Source organism: Drosophila tropicalis, unplaced genomic scaffold (genome assembly GCF_018151085.1).
Source record: "Drosophila tropicalis isolate 14030-0801.00 unplaced genomic scaffold, ASM1815108v1 contig_859, whole genome shotgun sequence".
NCBI lineage: Eukaryota > Metazoa > Arthropoda > Insecta > Diptera > Drosophilidae > Drosophila > Drosophila tropicalis.
Genome location: NW_027173353.1, coordinates 8,371,067 through 8,387,235, shown reverse-complemented (window position 1 = coordinate 8,387,235; position 16,169 = coordinate 8,371,067). Strand labels below are relative to the sequence as shown.

The window sequence follows — 16,169 nt, the reverse complement described above, 5'->3', positions numbered from 1 at the left end:
TCTGTGGTTGGGCTGGCCAACGAGAGGAATATAGCAAGCAATGGCTCTGGACACGGTTCCAGCGACGGCGACGCCGTCTTCGCTGCCATCTTCGACGTTATTAATCATTGTACACTTGGCTGTCACCGAAAAAGGCCGCGAATACGGCAAGCAACAGCAACAAGGATAAGGAAGAGAGACGGAGAGAGAGAGAGAGCGAGAGAGAGAGAGAGAGTAGATCAAGAGCGGGCTGTGAGGACTGACACCAACACATTCGCACAAGAAAAAGAAACAAGCCAACAAATACAAATAACAACAACAACAACGAAAGGCAAACTGACCATACACGTGTAAATAAACACACAGATACTCACACTCACTTGCTTACACATACATACAGAGACACACACACACACACACACACACACATACACATAAGCCAACGCCAACCACCTCGTGTGAGCTCGCTGCCAGGAGAAACAACTGAGACAGAGGCGCGAGTAACATGAACGTGGGACTTTAAATTTTTGCGTGGTCGTCGTCGTCGTCGTCGTCGCCATCGTCGTCGTCGCCGTTGCCGTCGCCTTCGTGCGGAAATTCGCCGCGTGAAAATCAAAATTCGCTCACGTTTCTGCGTTCGCTGCACCGCGGTAGTTTGTCGCCGGACGCTAGCTGCTTAGGTTGGCAGAATACTTGTGGACGGCATCGCGGTCACATCCTTTCGACAGCCGGTCATTAAAGCACGGTGTTTTCCGCGATTTCCTTTGGCTCATCAATCGAACACACACATCAATCGAATGCCCGTGCGAATATATTCTGTGGATTTTCGTGCAACATAAATAATATTTGAATAAACAATTTGAAAAGAAAAGCAATTCAACAAAAGTAGAAAAGAAACAAACTATTTGAGCTTATAAATTGGAGAGTGAACACATTGACCGGAAGGGATCCTATTTATTTTTCTCCCTGAGGTGCACTATAAAGGTTAGTATTATTTTGGGAAATTGTGAAACTATTCCCCCAAACGTTAAACAGCTCCTAACATTGTGTTTTAATTAGTGTTTTAACCTTGACTTCGATGTTTACTTATGTTAATTAAACATAAGACTTCGGACGGAAAAACTATTTAAGACAGACATTGGCGAAAAATGAAAGAATGAAAAATGTGTTTTCCATGTGATTTGTGATAACTATTTCCATTTGAAGCTCTTAATTCAGATTGAGATATTTCATTGAACAAGTTTATTGAACGCTTTATTTGTTAAACCATTTGAGACAGCCTATCATTTTATACCCAAATCTTATTTAATCGATCTGTAATCTGTGTGAATAAGTAATACAATTCCAAATTGCTATGCATTTGAAACGAGTTTTGTGCCCTTTTTAGATCGATCTCTAAGATACAAATCTTTGGACATCTTTCTCAACGATTAGAATTCCAAACATGATCACAAAGTGTAACATAAGACGTGTATATCAGTCATTTATTAAAAATTGAAAGAACTAATATCGATCGTTAGATATTTCAAAAAATAATTAAGGAGTAAGGACTCCTAGATCATGAAATCCTGTTCACAAGTCCTTAATCACAATCACTATTCTAGGAAAAGGTATTATCGAAACACTAATGTACCATAAACTACCGATCATTGTCCTAATCAAGTAAAAAGCTTTCCATAAAGAAAATTAAATTGTCAAAAGCTGTTTCTATAAAATTATATAAGATCAATGGACTGAGGTATGCAACGGATTTGGAAATCCTGTTTTGTTATAAGGTTTTCAGATGGTAAAATTATTTTTAGAATATAGCAACTATTGAATGGACGTTAAAGCGTAGAATGCGAAGTACGTACAAGTGGCCCATACGACACCAGGATTTAGCCTGTATAGCCAAGCAGAGAGCTGTCCACCTCCCGCACGACCGACCGTAGGGCACGATCGCGTGGACAAATAAAAATAAAACGGACAAACAATTAAATTATAGTTTTTAATCATCTTCATTCTTTCATTTTTTTGAAAAAAAGGTAGGTCCTTTTTTTTGGGGGTTAAAAAGGCGTCATGAAATCTTAAATCTAAAGAAACATGAATAAACTGAAAATTATAGGAAATTGCAATACTAGCATAGCCCTTATAGTACCCCCGCGGATCCACCACTTTGTGGGACCTATCTCTCCAAGTAGTTTATACAATATTATTTCTCTTGGCTAAGAAGTATACAAATGTCGTTTAAAGTCGTAAGACAAGTTTTTTTCAAACTATTTGTACCCCCATAAAGTAAATTTTCATTGAAGTCTTTATCACTTATATTTTTTTTTATGATTCTTGGGGAGAAAGGATATTCTAAAGTCGTTATAATGTGCATATATGTATGTACTAGAGGTTGAAAAAAGAATATATATAAATACTCTTAATCAGGATTAACTCGACATGTCTGGTATATATAGTCTATCGATATATCTGAATCAAGATGTTGAAGGATCTTAGATTTTTAATAAATATATTGAAATAAAAATAAACGTTTCATCCCAAAAGTAGCGTCAGAACCAAAATGACGAATAGGTAGGCTAACATTTTTACATTTTCATGTGAGTGACATGTCAATTACTTTCTTCTCTTATCGGTAAAAAGAATTCTCTTAAATTAGAAAAGCCTCATCTACATTTGACCTTTTGGTGCAATGCAATCCCAAGACGACTTCCTTAATCGTTAGTTAAGCATTCAAATCATTAAGTATAAGATTAAGTATTGATCTGAAATAGCCGCACAAATGAAGAGTACTTGCAGTATATAAAGGCACCATCTCTGATCGAACAGACTAATCTATTCCTTACCTTTCGAACTGAGGTCTTTATTAACAGATCTTAGTTACATAAATTCCCTTTTAAAATGATTAATTAGGCCGTAAAGTTTCCAACATTTGCTTAGCTGGTTTATAAATGTTTCCAACGAATTCTGTTACAAATACAAGCATATGCAAATTTATGTACATCTTAATATATATGCATTCCTGTAGTTTGCATATATTGAGTAACAAAAGACAGTGGTATGTAGTAGTGAGCCTATGAGGATTTCGGTTAAGCCGAATCATGGATTTTCAACAGGTGCAACCTTTAGTTGTGTCTAACACGCAGAGAGCTATCACTGTTACTTTTATACATACTCACACTATCCACTAGGATTGCCCATCAGACAGAATAAACTTTTTCTTTTATAGACTTCTGATTTTTTGTGTATTTTATTTCTTTTTTACATTAACTCAGACGGACATATATCAGACATATAAATATACAGACACACAAATATATCAGAACCTTTCTTCACACACACACTAACACATGTAAACACCCATATGTATGTTTGTATGTGCATATTGCTACTAGTTCTGTCGTTGACCTCCATTTACCAGACTGTCCTAGTCCTTTTTTTTTCCTGCTCCATGCTCCATGCGATTCCTGTCTGTGCCTCTGTCTGAGTAAGTTCAATGCGAAGCCAAAGAAACGATAAAAATAGTAAATACAATCAAATTATAATTGTATATAGGAAAATCACAAGCTTTTAACACACTTACATATACTTATACACATGGATATATGTATGTGCCCCCGTCTGTAGGTATGTGTGGAGGTATATTCCCAAACGGTCAGACGGCTGCCCATTACTAGCACGTATGAGTGTGAGTGTGTATACATTGGCATTTCTGTGTATGTGTGTGTGGCATCCCAGCACTAGACACAGACAAAAACGAACTCTCGGACACACACACACACACACACACACACACATGGACAAACTTGGTGTAATTCTTTTATATTTATTTCTTTCATCTTTTCTGTTGTTACTAGATTTCTTTTTTTTTTTTTTTTTTTTTTTTTTCATTCACTTCTCCGCACTGTCCCAGTTCGGTTCGTGAAAAGTTTAATGGCGCGCCGGCTAGGACAAGGACGGACCTTGTACGAAAGAGAAAGTAAAAATTCTTTTGCTTTGGCTTTTGCTCTGGCTGGTGAATGGTAAAAAGACCTTGTAATTTTTATACAGTTCTAAAAGTTTTATTCGATATGTGTTTGGTGGGGTGGGATGTGGGGGCGTAGTGGGCAGCCCAGCCCAGACACCGTCGACACAGTTATTTGCTGCTTCATTGGTTATGAACGTTTATGTCTGCATGGGTGATACGTACACATACATACATATGTATGTATGTGAGTAAGTTTTCATATGTGTGTGTACATTACATTATAAAGGAATTTACAACTACAAACATCATCGGTGTTTAGAGGCAAATGAAGCTTGATATACCAGTAGCTTGACTAAGTATGTGATCGTCAAGATTCACTACACCAAACCAGTTTGAAGTAGAAAACAAAAGTTGAATAGGATAGTATTAAATATTGCTTATACAGATATAACATTACCGATCCCTTGAGACAGATCGCCATTCATTAGGAGAGTAAAATATTAGGGCTTAGTGGGAAAAACTTCCTAGAACTATATAAATCTTAGATAGGGAACCCCTACCGCCCCGAGGCCTTGCGATCTCTATGCTATTATCTTCTAATGCAATATCACTCATACGACACGTGGTGCAAACGATTACTTTTAAAGCTGAAAAATATATAAGATATCGGTTCATTTTGGTTCTCAGTTATTCATTATACATCTAAAGTATTGGTTAGCCCAGGAATTCACTTTGGTTTGAGAATCGTCAAAAACAGTTTCAAAACGTATTAAAAATCATTTGAAATGTAACATACTCCGGATATCCGGCGACTCTCCATATTTTTTGAAGTTTCTTCAAAATTGACTTCGAAAACAACTTTTTCTTTGAGTACCTGTCTTTCACGCGATCAGCTTACACATATCTGTACATACATCGAATCTCAACGGACTTACAGAGGCAACTTGGGATGCTCTTCAATTCCTTTTGCAACTCTTTGGAAGCAAAAGTTTCTCTTAGAATAACCCTCTCTCTCTTTATGAACACAAGTTCATCCTCATACACACACATAATATATATATATATAAAATATATGTGTATATGTATAGGTAGACCCAAAAGCAACTTTTGTTTTACTTAGACGTTCCAGTTTTTGTTATGTGCATATATACATCCTTTTAAATATGTACAAAACAGGTCTGCGTTAGTGTGTGTGTGTGTGTGTGTGTGTGTGGACAGAGGAAAGAAATCATGTGTCAGTCATGCGCAAAACGAGTTTTTCATTTTAAAATTTCGCGTCCCGCTCCTTCAAACGGACAAGCTCTTTTGCATGCCACACACACATACACACATATACACTTGCTACAAAGATGGAGGCGGAGCATATTGTCACTCACTTCAGCAGTAGTAGTTGGAGCCGTCGGTTTCCAGCATTTGACTATGGTAAGGCGCCTTGATGTCTTCAAATGCCTTCTACGTCTACTGCTGAGAGGAGTCTTGGGCGAGTACGTTGAGCAGGCGACAGGATAGAACCTTCTACTTGTGTTGACACTTGCTACACCTGCCGGGAACTGGCGCAACAGGCGACCATGGTGGGTCATCATCATCATCATCAGCAGCTACAGCAGCAGCAGCTCTGGTGATTGGGGATGTTTCTTGCGAGCGAACAAAACTTGCAACGAGAGTAGCAGCAACAACACGAAACAGGTAAACAAGTTATAAATCGCAAATGTCGTGCGCTCGGCTCTGGCTCGTATACCTCACGCAGGCCAGCCGAATGACGATAGCGAATCACTTGTTCTTGTTGCTTATTCGTAGATACTCGCGACGTTGGCGCTGCGCGCTGCAATTTGGAGCAGGCGCGCCGCGGCGCGAAGGCAACGCACCAATTAGCATATTCCATTGTCTCTATGTGTGTGTGCGAGTTTCAGGTCTTTTCATTTTTGGCATCTCCTTGCCACGACATCGCAAAGGCATGGGGGCGTGCCGCAACTCATTTCGCTCTATTCCACTGTATAGAAATTTGCGTGAGAATTTTTGTTGTTTTCCATTAGTGTATACCTCGACGTGGTGTGTGCGGTGTGGGTGTGGATGGGGATGAGGATGGGGATGGGAATGGGGGTGTTGGGTATATTTACATCGCGAGTTGTCTGTAAAACTTAAAAGCGCGAAACGATTTTATTGGAGCATCGTGGGGGACGCAACAGGACGCTGGCAACGCAAACAACCCCGTTGCAAGTGTACATGATGCGCGCACACACGACATTCGCCAAACGTTCTATGTACAGGTTATGTACTCAATTCTGGCAAATGAAAGCGCGCTATTTTGGACTGACCGAAATATATAGGTACTTATATACCTAAGCACATATCTACGGACTGCACTTGTATTGTGCGTGATGCAGATGCGTATACATCTTAACTATAACATCTTAATTAATACCGTGAAAACTCTTGGTTTTTTCTTCTGTTGCAGCATTCAAACTGTTCGACAACGGCCTCAAGTTGGATATTTCCAGCTATCCCCATATGAATATACGAATGGGTACAAAGGGCAAGCGTCCGTTGCGTAGCTTGACCCCCAGAGACAAGATCCATGCCATACAGCGCATCCACGATGGCGAATCAAAGGCCTCGGTGGCCCGAGACATTGGCGTGCCCGAGTCAACTCTGCGCGGATGGTGCAAAAACGAAGACAAACTCCGCTTCATGTCACGTCAGTCGGCGGCCGATAAGATGTGCGCCGATGCGCTGGTGGATAAGCTAGATGGCGGATCGGGAGGATTGCTGGGACCACCAGAGAAGCGCCAGCGCTTAGATTCAGCACTGCCACTGAACTTCTCCAACAAAATGAAGTTCGACGAGCTTGCGTTCAAGCGATCTCCCTTGAATGGCTTGGACTACAGTGCAAATAAAAACTTATCCGATTTGAATTTCAATGGTTTACCCGTGGACTATGCCAGCTTCAATGGTGGTGGGGTCAAGAACAAAGTGTTTGGTGCAGATATCAATCGACCCGCCGATCCTTCGCTCAATGCCATCAGTCCCCTATCGAGCTTGACGCACCTTTCGGGGCTGACCGGTTTATCGCAATCCCCACTTGCAATTAGCTTTAACGAGCTAACCTCAAACCTCAATTTGTTGGCCCAGCTTAATCCCGGCTTGGCGGCCATGTCCGGACTCAATAGCTTTGCGGCCACAACTAACAGCTTACGCAACGCAAAACCGAGCGGAAACCCGAACCAGCCACAAGTGGCCAGTCCTCGTAGTGAGAGTGGAGGGGATCGCGAACGAACCCCGGACTATCGGTTAAGAATTGGGCAAAGCAGAAGCTATCATCATCTGCCGCTCCAGGCGATTCTGGCTGCACATTAAATTTAATGACTCAGGATGACACGAAAGGCGGTGACATTAAAAGCCCGAGTCCCTCGCTGGCTCCATCGCATGTCGGCGGTGTAATGCCTTTGTCCAATTTGCCCGATGACCCACTCTTTTACTGGCTGAAATCCCAGCAAACAATGCTGGGGCTTAATAGCCTTTATCCGGCTCCAGTCGCCTTGGGAGTCACAAGTCCGCCAATTCGTTCTTCCACCCCCCCAGCAGATGAATCAGCATGCCCACACACCACCAATGCCTTCAGCACCGCTGACACCATCATCCACCCCCTCAGGCAGCCTTGATGATAAGAACACGGCTTGGTACAATTGGTGCAAAGCCTTTGGTGCTAGTCTCCACTCCATGAATCCAAATGCAGCCACATTAGCTGCCTTCCAGGCCAATGCCCTGCAGCAACCAGGCATCGGCAATACTGCTGACATCTCAAATATAGCCGATATGGCAAAGACCCCGTACGATAATATCCTCTACTCACATCTAACAAAAGAGGCCGGAACTCCGTCAGTGCGCAGTCTGTCATCGAATGAACACAATCAAATGGACCAAAACGATGCAGCCACCGATCCCGACCCAGACACCGAGGTGGAAGGTGAAATTGAAGCCTCTGGCAAACCAGAGGATTTGTCCGCATCGTGTAAGGTAGCCAGTCCAACTTCCAGTCCGATCTTGACTTCAGTTCAGAACGAACATAGCTCCGAACCGCCAGCTGAGCCAGATGCAGCGAGTCCCAAGAGCCATACCAGAGACAACAGTTCGAGTGGAGAGGGCAAGGACATGCTTAGCAACATGCTCTATAAAATCGGAGGCATAAAATCAAACATGCCCATTAGCGTTGAGGCCAGTTGCGAGTCCGATACCAGTTTAATTGGCGATGCCCAACACCATAACAACAACGATGTTAGTGCTAGTAATAACAACAATAACAATAACTCAAACAAAACCGATGAGGAAGAAAGATCCAAATATTTGGATTACGCTTCCGATATGGACAACGACGATGTGGTGGCCATCAGGCATGGCGAGAAATTTCTACAGTGGCTGGAAAATTGTAGTAATCCACGTGTCACAGCCGTGCAACTGATGCAACTTAGATTCCTCATTGCGGCAATCAAGTCCAGCAATGAACCTCAGGCGAGTGGCAATGCAGCAAAGTCAGCGGTCGAGAACGAACTAAATGCTCAAGAAGCTCAAGATACTAGTAGAAACAAAATTCGACGTCGCAAATAGGATAAACCGAAGTTGGCCTCCTCGGAGCCAGCCACGGATAATCAAATAGCGGATGCCGAGCAAATGGACTTGAATCGATCACGGCTGCGCCCTGAAACGATGATCAACAGTCTCGATCCAGCCATGCGACGCCAGAGATTCTCTCCAGCCGTTTATCAATCATCGGCCACTCTGCTCAGTTCGTTGTTCTTCCCTCCCTACGAATTTGTACACTGTGACCTCGACGATGATGACCCCGATGATTGCCAGATAACGGGCGAGTATCACCAGTACGACGAAATTACATCGAGCAGTTATGAGAATGTACAGAATAACCTAGAGTAACTACTGACTAAACACTGTCGTCTTAAGCATCTAAATCAAATCATACTAGCCCAATTTTAGATTCTGTGAACCTACTATTGGTGAAATCTTTCGGTTGCCTAATCGTAATTTGTATCGTATTCACATGAATTCCAATAAATAAGTAATATTAACATCAAATTGTACATATGAATAATCCCTCTTTCTGTATCTCGAAATCTCTCTCTAATCATCCTGACATAGTTTGTAATGAATTGGATTGAAATTGATTCTTTTATTTACCCGAAATTGAACTAGAAAAATGTTATATAGATTATATAATTTTTTTGTTGAATGTCTTTGGCGATGTATATGAATAAGATTTTTAATGTAAGGTAAACTCATTTATTAAACAATTTTCCAAATTCATAATTTCATATACTGAAAGCAACAACTACAACAACAACAACACCACAAAATATGTGGTCATAAGAATTTTCCTAATTCGAAATTTATGCGATATTTAATTAACAAGAATTTATCAACCTAAATGTAATAATTTTAAAAATACATTTAATAAAAAAAAAAAAAAACAATTAGAACCTTTTTATGAAACATAATGTGTTGTTTTTTTTTTTTCTACTATAAACAAAGGTGGAAAATGTCATTCTTGAAAGTAAGTATTTTGCATTAATAAGGAATTGAATGAGAAACAATTATATTTTACACATCGTATACTTGATATTTTATTTCACAGATAAAATTTAGAATGTCTAATAGCTCTGTGTTGTAAGGATAAATGAAACGGAATAGGTTAACTTTTTATTGATATCTCCAACTAAGGGAGTTAAAGAAAATATTTACTTTTGAAATTTGAAACATCTGCGAAAGATTATAAAAAATGTTCCAGATATTTGCTCAAAAATAATAATAGAAAAATAATATGTCTTCCCTTGCAAAAAGGGTATATTAATTTTGGTCAGAAGTCTGCAACGCATAGAAGAAAGCATCTCTGACCATACAAAGTATATATATATACTTATATTCTTGGACTTAGCTAGATCGAATCACTATATTATAAAGCTTCTATACAAATGGCAAAGTCAAGTCAAAAGTGACTTTCCGTAATAACTTTTTTGTTTTCTAAGCCATTGTAATAAAAATGATTATTCATTATAATTGTTGATCATTGTACCAAGTTTGATCAATATCGGATGAGGATCAGTAAATTTTATGAATATCTTCATTGCTTTCGACGCGGTTGTCATAACAACTAATGGTTGTCAGTAAGTATTCTTATTAATGACTGCGTCACAAATAGAGAGTTTTCTTAATAACTACCAAGTTTGATCAAGATTGTATGACTATATCATTTATCTGACATAGGAACTATCGGTCGAAAACAGTAACTTTTATCAATAACTTCGGCACTTAACACGATTCAAAGGTAACAACAATTAGAGACATAAATAACTACAGAATTGTTGTTGTGTTGACCAAGATATATCTTCACCTAGCTGGTATTAAGTATAATATACTGCAAAGATTTAAGTTAATAAATATATTTAAAATAAGAAATTAATTTAAATATATAAAAATTCTCAAATTAATTATGCTTTGATGCTTAATGCTTTTGTTTTATATTCTACGCTCTGTATAGTTTAAATAAGTATCCACATTTTTAAAATATATGTATGTATATAAAAGTTTAACAAATAAATAAAAACATAAAAAAGATTCTGAGATCAGAGCTTAAAGCTAAAAGTCAACCTACACAAGTCTACAAAATATGCTCAAGTGTAGGCGATACTATTCCGGTGCCCAAATAGATCGTAATTTATATAAGAGCTTGTACATAATAGTCAAGGATATAAAAAAAGATAGAAAAATCTCCAAAAAATATTTGCAAAAAGCAATGACTGCAGACTTAGTCATAGAGAATTGCAGCTGATTAGAAACTGGATAACAACAACTCTGATGACCTCAAGTACATTTACTTACTCTTTTTTGTAAATAATTTCCCTTCTACAGATGAACAAATGATAAGTTTTTATGCTCTGTTAAGTCTTTGTACTATTCATTACTCTAGTTTTTCTGCTTACTCTTATATCTCGTTTTTATCGTTTGTATAATTTAATATTATAAAATTAATATAACGTTTTTGAGTTTTAAATGATTCAAAATTTACTGGTCTTTTAGATATACAAGATGGATATGAGTTTATTTGATTTTGTTTATTTTAGTTCAGAATCTGATCTAAAATCTTTAATATTACAGATAGAACTCTACAGTATGAACTCTTTAAAGAAGTTGCAGATCTAGTAAGACTTAGATGGCTTGGGATCAACCTTCCAAAAGATGATTATTTCAAAGGCAACACAAAAAGGAATAGGTTATCTATATAAAGCTATTTCAGGAGCCATCAAGTTCTACATATCATCAGAAGACTTTGCTAAAGAACTCCGGAACTTCTTTGATTTGTAAAGTGATTATCTAATTTGCTTCATAACCCCTTATATTTAGATTATTGGATTGCTTTATCCGATCATCTTGTTACCAGAACAATATTCTTCTACTGGAATCAAAATATTAGTCCTTCATCTTACTTCTAGACTAATTAACTAATTAAACGTTCTTTTTTAACTAACCGAATGATTCTCATAAGCTTTGAGATTTGAACCTTTCTGAAGACACTTTTTATATTTTCATATACATAACTTATCTACTTAGTAACTTTAAGCCATTTTCTTTTACTTTACTCATTGGCGGGCCGTGTCTGTCTCTTATTACTTGGAATAGATTCACTCACCAAATTGATTTGATCATCGAGAGGTTCATATTGAATGAAATCTGCAACGAATTTGGATATTTCCTCTAGGCTGGAAATCAACTGTGGATACACAAATGCAGTCGGTCTAATTGTGGTGCAGACGAACTTCTGTAAAATCGAATATACACGATGACTTAGGATCTGACTAGGGACAATATGGGTTTATGGCACCCACCTGGACATTGCATTCGTTGGGCAATGCAAGGACCATAGGTCGTCGCTTTGGATGACTGAACACAAATTGCTTGCGAAAGTTCTCGGCATAGAGGAGCAAGAGGCGTTCCTTGGACGACAAGGTGTAGTACGAGGGAGGATAGCATTGCGGGCTATCTTGGAATTCGTCGATTGTCTCGGGAAACGACAAATCAATCTTGCCGATATTCAATGCCGGCTCTCCTTCAGATAAACTGAACTCGCTCTTTTCCTCCCCACTGTGCATATCTTCCTCGCCCATGTAATCCAATCCGAGTTCCGAGTTCCCCGTTTCTGAGCCTTCCGTGAGATGCCGTTCCTCGATTTCTTTTAATTTGGCAGCATTTTTCAGCGTGTCAACGACGCTGGCTTGTTTTTTATGTTTTTGAAATAACACTTTAGGCATATTTACTTAGTCCTTTGGTTACGCTTGTTATCCGAAACAGAAAAAGAAGGAAATTGTTGTGTCTCTATGGTAACGCTGAATTAATATTCACATATACATACATGTAAATATATGTAATTAAGTGACAGTGTTTTCTTTAAATAAAATGTACTAGATTTCCTTTAATCAGAAGTACGCAAAAGACTTATTTATAGTTTCTTACATTGTTTTCTTCAGAGAATTGCTTGCAGAAAACTTAATTTGTTACTTATTCCTAAACATATTTACATTTGAATCAATCTTTAGACATACATATATATATATCTATGTATATTAGCTATGTATGTTTAAATAAAATATGAAAGATTGATGTATGTCCTATGAAAAACAAGTTAACGTTAAGTACATTATGATTACGATCATGCTGATGAAGAATAAGTAATCCTTATTTTAACAACTACTTTTAATAAAACCAAATTTAAAATATTAGTTTTGTTTTAGTTCACCTGATAGTTGCAATACATAAAAGAAAACATCTGACAATCAGAATCATAATTGGGCCGTCTATCTGGATTGCTATGAATTTTATTTAAAAACCATTGCACTAATTCGCTAAATGTCAGGCAAATGAACGTGATAGGCAAAAGCAATCCTTTTCATCACCAAAAATTATTTATTTGCTTGATTAGCATTAACAAGTCGGTCGAGTTTCCGTCGGATTGTCTGTCCTACGAAAACCTAGATCTCAAAAACAATGACAGCTAGAGTCTTTAAATTTGGTAGACTTATTGTTTTAACCACAATTTTTACCATGTTTTCCAAATTGTTCATAAAATTAGAAATAAAATTGCAAAAGTTAATGTTTTTGATGCAAAATATTGATGCCATTACTTGGGCGTTTAAAATTAGATATTTACCTACATAAATGCATTTTTATCTTTGAATAAAAACGAATTAAAATTGACAGTCTAATAACGAAATACTTTGGCAGGTTTTCCGAATGCATTACAAACAAATTTTCCGTTACAAGCATTGCTAAAATTTTAAAAAGTCTGTTAATTAACAGAAGTCACTCATTTTGAGCTTGCTGTTCAGTGAGTCTGTTATTTAACAGCTGACTTCAGGTTCTGTTAATTAACATTTCGATAAATGACAAACCGGTTAAACCGTTAACATCGATATTGCCGCCATTGAAATTTGAATTTGAGATAGATTTGAGAGCATAATAAATATTTTATTTATGATTATTTGGTTTATGAATCAACATTTTCTATGCATACTATAACAATATTTCAAATGTTTGAAAAATATTTCAGACTAGACAGCAAATCGCTTGTTTATATTGAGGGCAACACAGATAGAGATCTGGTTGGCTGAAAGGAGCATACAGACAATGTTTATAAGAGAGATTAAGTGCTTTGTGGCACCGTCTAAGACTGATGAAGTCAAATGAAGTCTGCCAGTTAATAAGCTATAAGAGTTCATTAAGAGACGGTTCATTGGATTAGATGGTAATATGGCTAAATGGCATTTAAGTAAAGTCAATATTTGAGTTATCTAAGCTACATACATATTAAAATAATATTGGAAAGTATTTGTGATCAGAATATCAGTAGGAAATTTAGAATTGATCAAATAATTGCATTACTTACGAAAATATGCATTCAAACAAAATTAAATAAACCAGTTACGGAAGGTTCAACCATTTAGACACAGGTACAAAAAACTTAAGTTATTACGCTTATTAAAAAGAGGAAAAAAGAGGCAAATTATTTTAAAATTAATTAAGATTAAATGAGGCACACAAAATATATTTCTCAAAGTGGAATAAATTGTTTATTAAAAGGAGAGAGAAGTTTTTACTTGAAATTTCACCTCAAATTAATCCTTTTTGATATGCTTCTTTTATGAAAACATTAGGAAATGATGAATGTACATACATTATACATATGCAAACTGGATTTAAGGCGACACACATTCATATGGTAATAGAGTTGAGTCTCTGCAAATTGCATTTGCATTATTTATATTGCATCAATAAAACCCGCATTCAAGAATAATTAGCGAACGAAATTGTCGACAGAGTTGAGGATCGAGATTGGCGCAGTTGATCTGTTTATGGCTGGCGCTAGGATTTATATGCACTTCCTTTCACATTTAAAAGGCGAGCGTCTACCTGAGCGGCACTCGATGGACGTGTATGATGTGTACGTGGCGGTACATTCATGAAACTCTCGGCGCAGTGAAGTCGCTGCGACTCAATTACTCGTTGATTCCCACTATCGCGAGGGGCGCCCGGTGGCCCGGTGGCCAAGGTACATACTGGTGCATAGGTATTTTGCTGTTTACCTGTAATAAAGTCGGAGTCGTTGGTCTGAGGTCTGAGGGAATGCAGTAATGTGCAAACAGTAATACTGTCTTTTCGAACTATATGCCATTTAATTGCCACTGCTCGTGCTAAGTGTTCTGTAGAAAAACAAAGCCAGATTGGTCCGATCAAGCACATGTTGTCTCACCCTCGCCCGGCTGCTGACTCCGGGCGCCTCTGCATGTCTAGCGGGTGTCAAACGTTCCTTTTGTCTGATTATCCACGCAATGCTTGTGTGCGGTTATGTCAATTAAGGCTAATCAGTGCTCCTGATCGTCATGGAAAGGTATAAAAGCGAGAGCCACCACAGAGAGGACATCACTTTGCAGAGTTCTGCCGTACGAAGCACACACGATCTCCTTAAATATGGCTCAAACCATTCTCAGCTTATTGGTATTTTCGCTGTTCTCAGCGCAGCAGGCATCAATGGCTTTTTATATAAAGAACACGGCGGATATAGCAAAAACCCGCACGGACGACTGGAGCGTTTTCCAGAGCACACTCGGATTATCACAGCAGAAAGGTAAGTTATCTCTCGCCCCCTTTCTGAACTGGTCATTAACTGGTTTACTAACTGATTATTCTTTACTTTTTAGTGGACCTTTTAAAATCACAAAAGGATCAGCATGCCACAAAGGAGCTACTGAATCGGTTTATATCGGAAAACCCCAAGTATGCTGCAGTACAGAAGCCCCATAAAAATGATAGATTTCTGAACTTCTATCGCCAATTGGTGGCCAACTTAAAACGATCGAAGAGTATGCTGAAAACTTCCTTGAATTTCGAACTGGCGGATAGACCTCTCAAGCCATTGAAGCGAGCTCGTCGCAAAATTGCTGTCAAAATGGTATCTGATATGCCATCTGAACGAGTTGACGACTTGATCAAGATGTTCTATCAGAAACATGGCATACGATCCGACTACGACAGCGACGATCACAATGGTGACAGTGACTATAACGAAACCGATATGCCACAGGAAATGCCCACAGGCTCAAATGGCGAGTCAGACTATGCCTATGATAATCTCTACGACGACGAGGGCGATGTAGGACTCACAGCCAAGTCGCGCCAGAATTCGGAATATGGATCCTTTCAGGATTTGATAATGCAAGCCAAGCGAAATGAATGGGAACGCAAGAGTGAGGAAACCAAATTGCATAGCTCCAGCGATGACGATTACATTTAAATTAAGCAAAAAACTGTCCACTCTGCTGGTTGTGCAATAGACTGGTGTTCCAATGCTGGCATTGAACCCATTTTTAAGTGTTAGACAAATGTTATATGTAACTATTTTGATATAAGCCATTATAGCAAACATACTTATTACCTATGTATATATAAAATAATTAAAGATTCATTATAACAACTAACTTTAAACAGAGTTTTAGATGTTTGAAAAAAACTTTCACCTTGGGGAAAGGACTTTTACAGAGCTTTTTTAACCAGAGAAGAGGACTTATTTCTTTTCACCAATTTCACCAACATTAGTAACAACTTTTGCGCATGCCTTCAATCTCTCTCCTTGTCTTGGTCGGAAAGCTTATATTAAATACATATTTACATATGTCTGTATAGA

General features: G+C 38.1%; 3 protein-coding genes across 3 annotated transcripts in view; 2 read left to right on the top strand and 1 right to left on the bottom strand.

Moving 5' to 3' along the window:
- lobo (lost boys) overlaps positions 1-12,355 on the bottom strand; it is a 40,346-nt gene extending 27,991 nt beyond the window's left edge. The window contains exons 1-3 of the mRNA XM_068297375.1: positions 12,345-12,355; positions 11,821-12,266; positions 11,625-11,753 (exon numbers count right to left, since the gene is read on the bottom strand). Coding sequence (XP_068153476.1) covers positions 11,625-11,753; positions 11,821-12,243 — 552 coding nt within the window. The 5' untranslated portion in view covers positions 12,244-12,266; positions 12,345-12,355. The remainder of the gene's footprint in view (positions 1-11,624; positions 11,754-11,820; positions 12,267-12,344) is intronic.
- dan (protein distal antenna) lies at positions 797-8,905 on the top strand. The gene is given in 4 exon segments (XM_068296817.1): positions 797-963; positions 6,387-7,189; positions 7,192-7,503; positions 7,505-8,905. Coding segments are annotated over 3 exon segments (2,091 nt in total). The 5' UTR covers positions 797-963; positions 6,387-6,439; the 3' UTR covers positions 8,534-8,905.
- A 2,601-nt stretch (positions 12,356-14,956) lies between the features above and the next one.
- Positions 14,957-15,779, top strand: LOC137582196 (uncharacterized). The gene is made up of 2 exons (XM_068296651.1): positions 14,957-15,113; positions 15,187-15,779. Exons 1-2 carry the CDS (start codon positions 14,957-14,959, stop codon positions 15,777-15,779), a joined length of 750 nt encoding a protein of 249 aa, XP_068152752.1.
- The last annotated feature ends 390 nt before the right edge of the window (positions 15,780-16,169 follow it).

What these genes read in the sequence shown, in the direction of transcription:
- LOC137582196 (XM_068296651.1), top strand. Translation starts at nt 14,957, where the DNA reads ATGGCTCAAACCATTCTCAGCTTATTGGTATTTTCGCTGTTCTCAGCG. An exon ending in CGGATTATCACAGCAGAAAG is followed by an intron (nt 15,114 to 15,186) that starts GTAAGTTATCTC and finishes TTTACTTTTTAG; the next exon opens with TGGACCTTTTAAAATCACAA.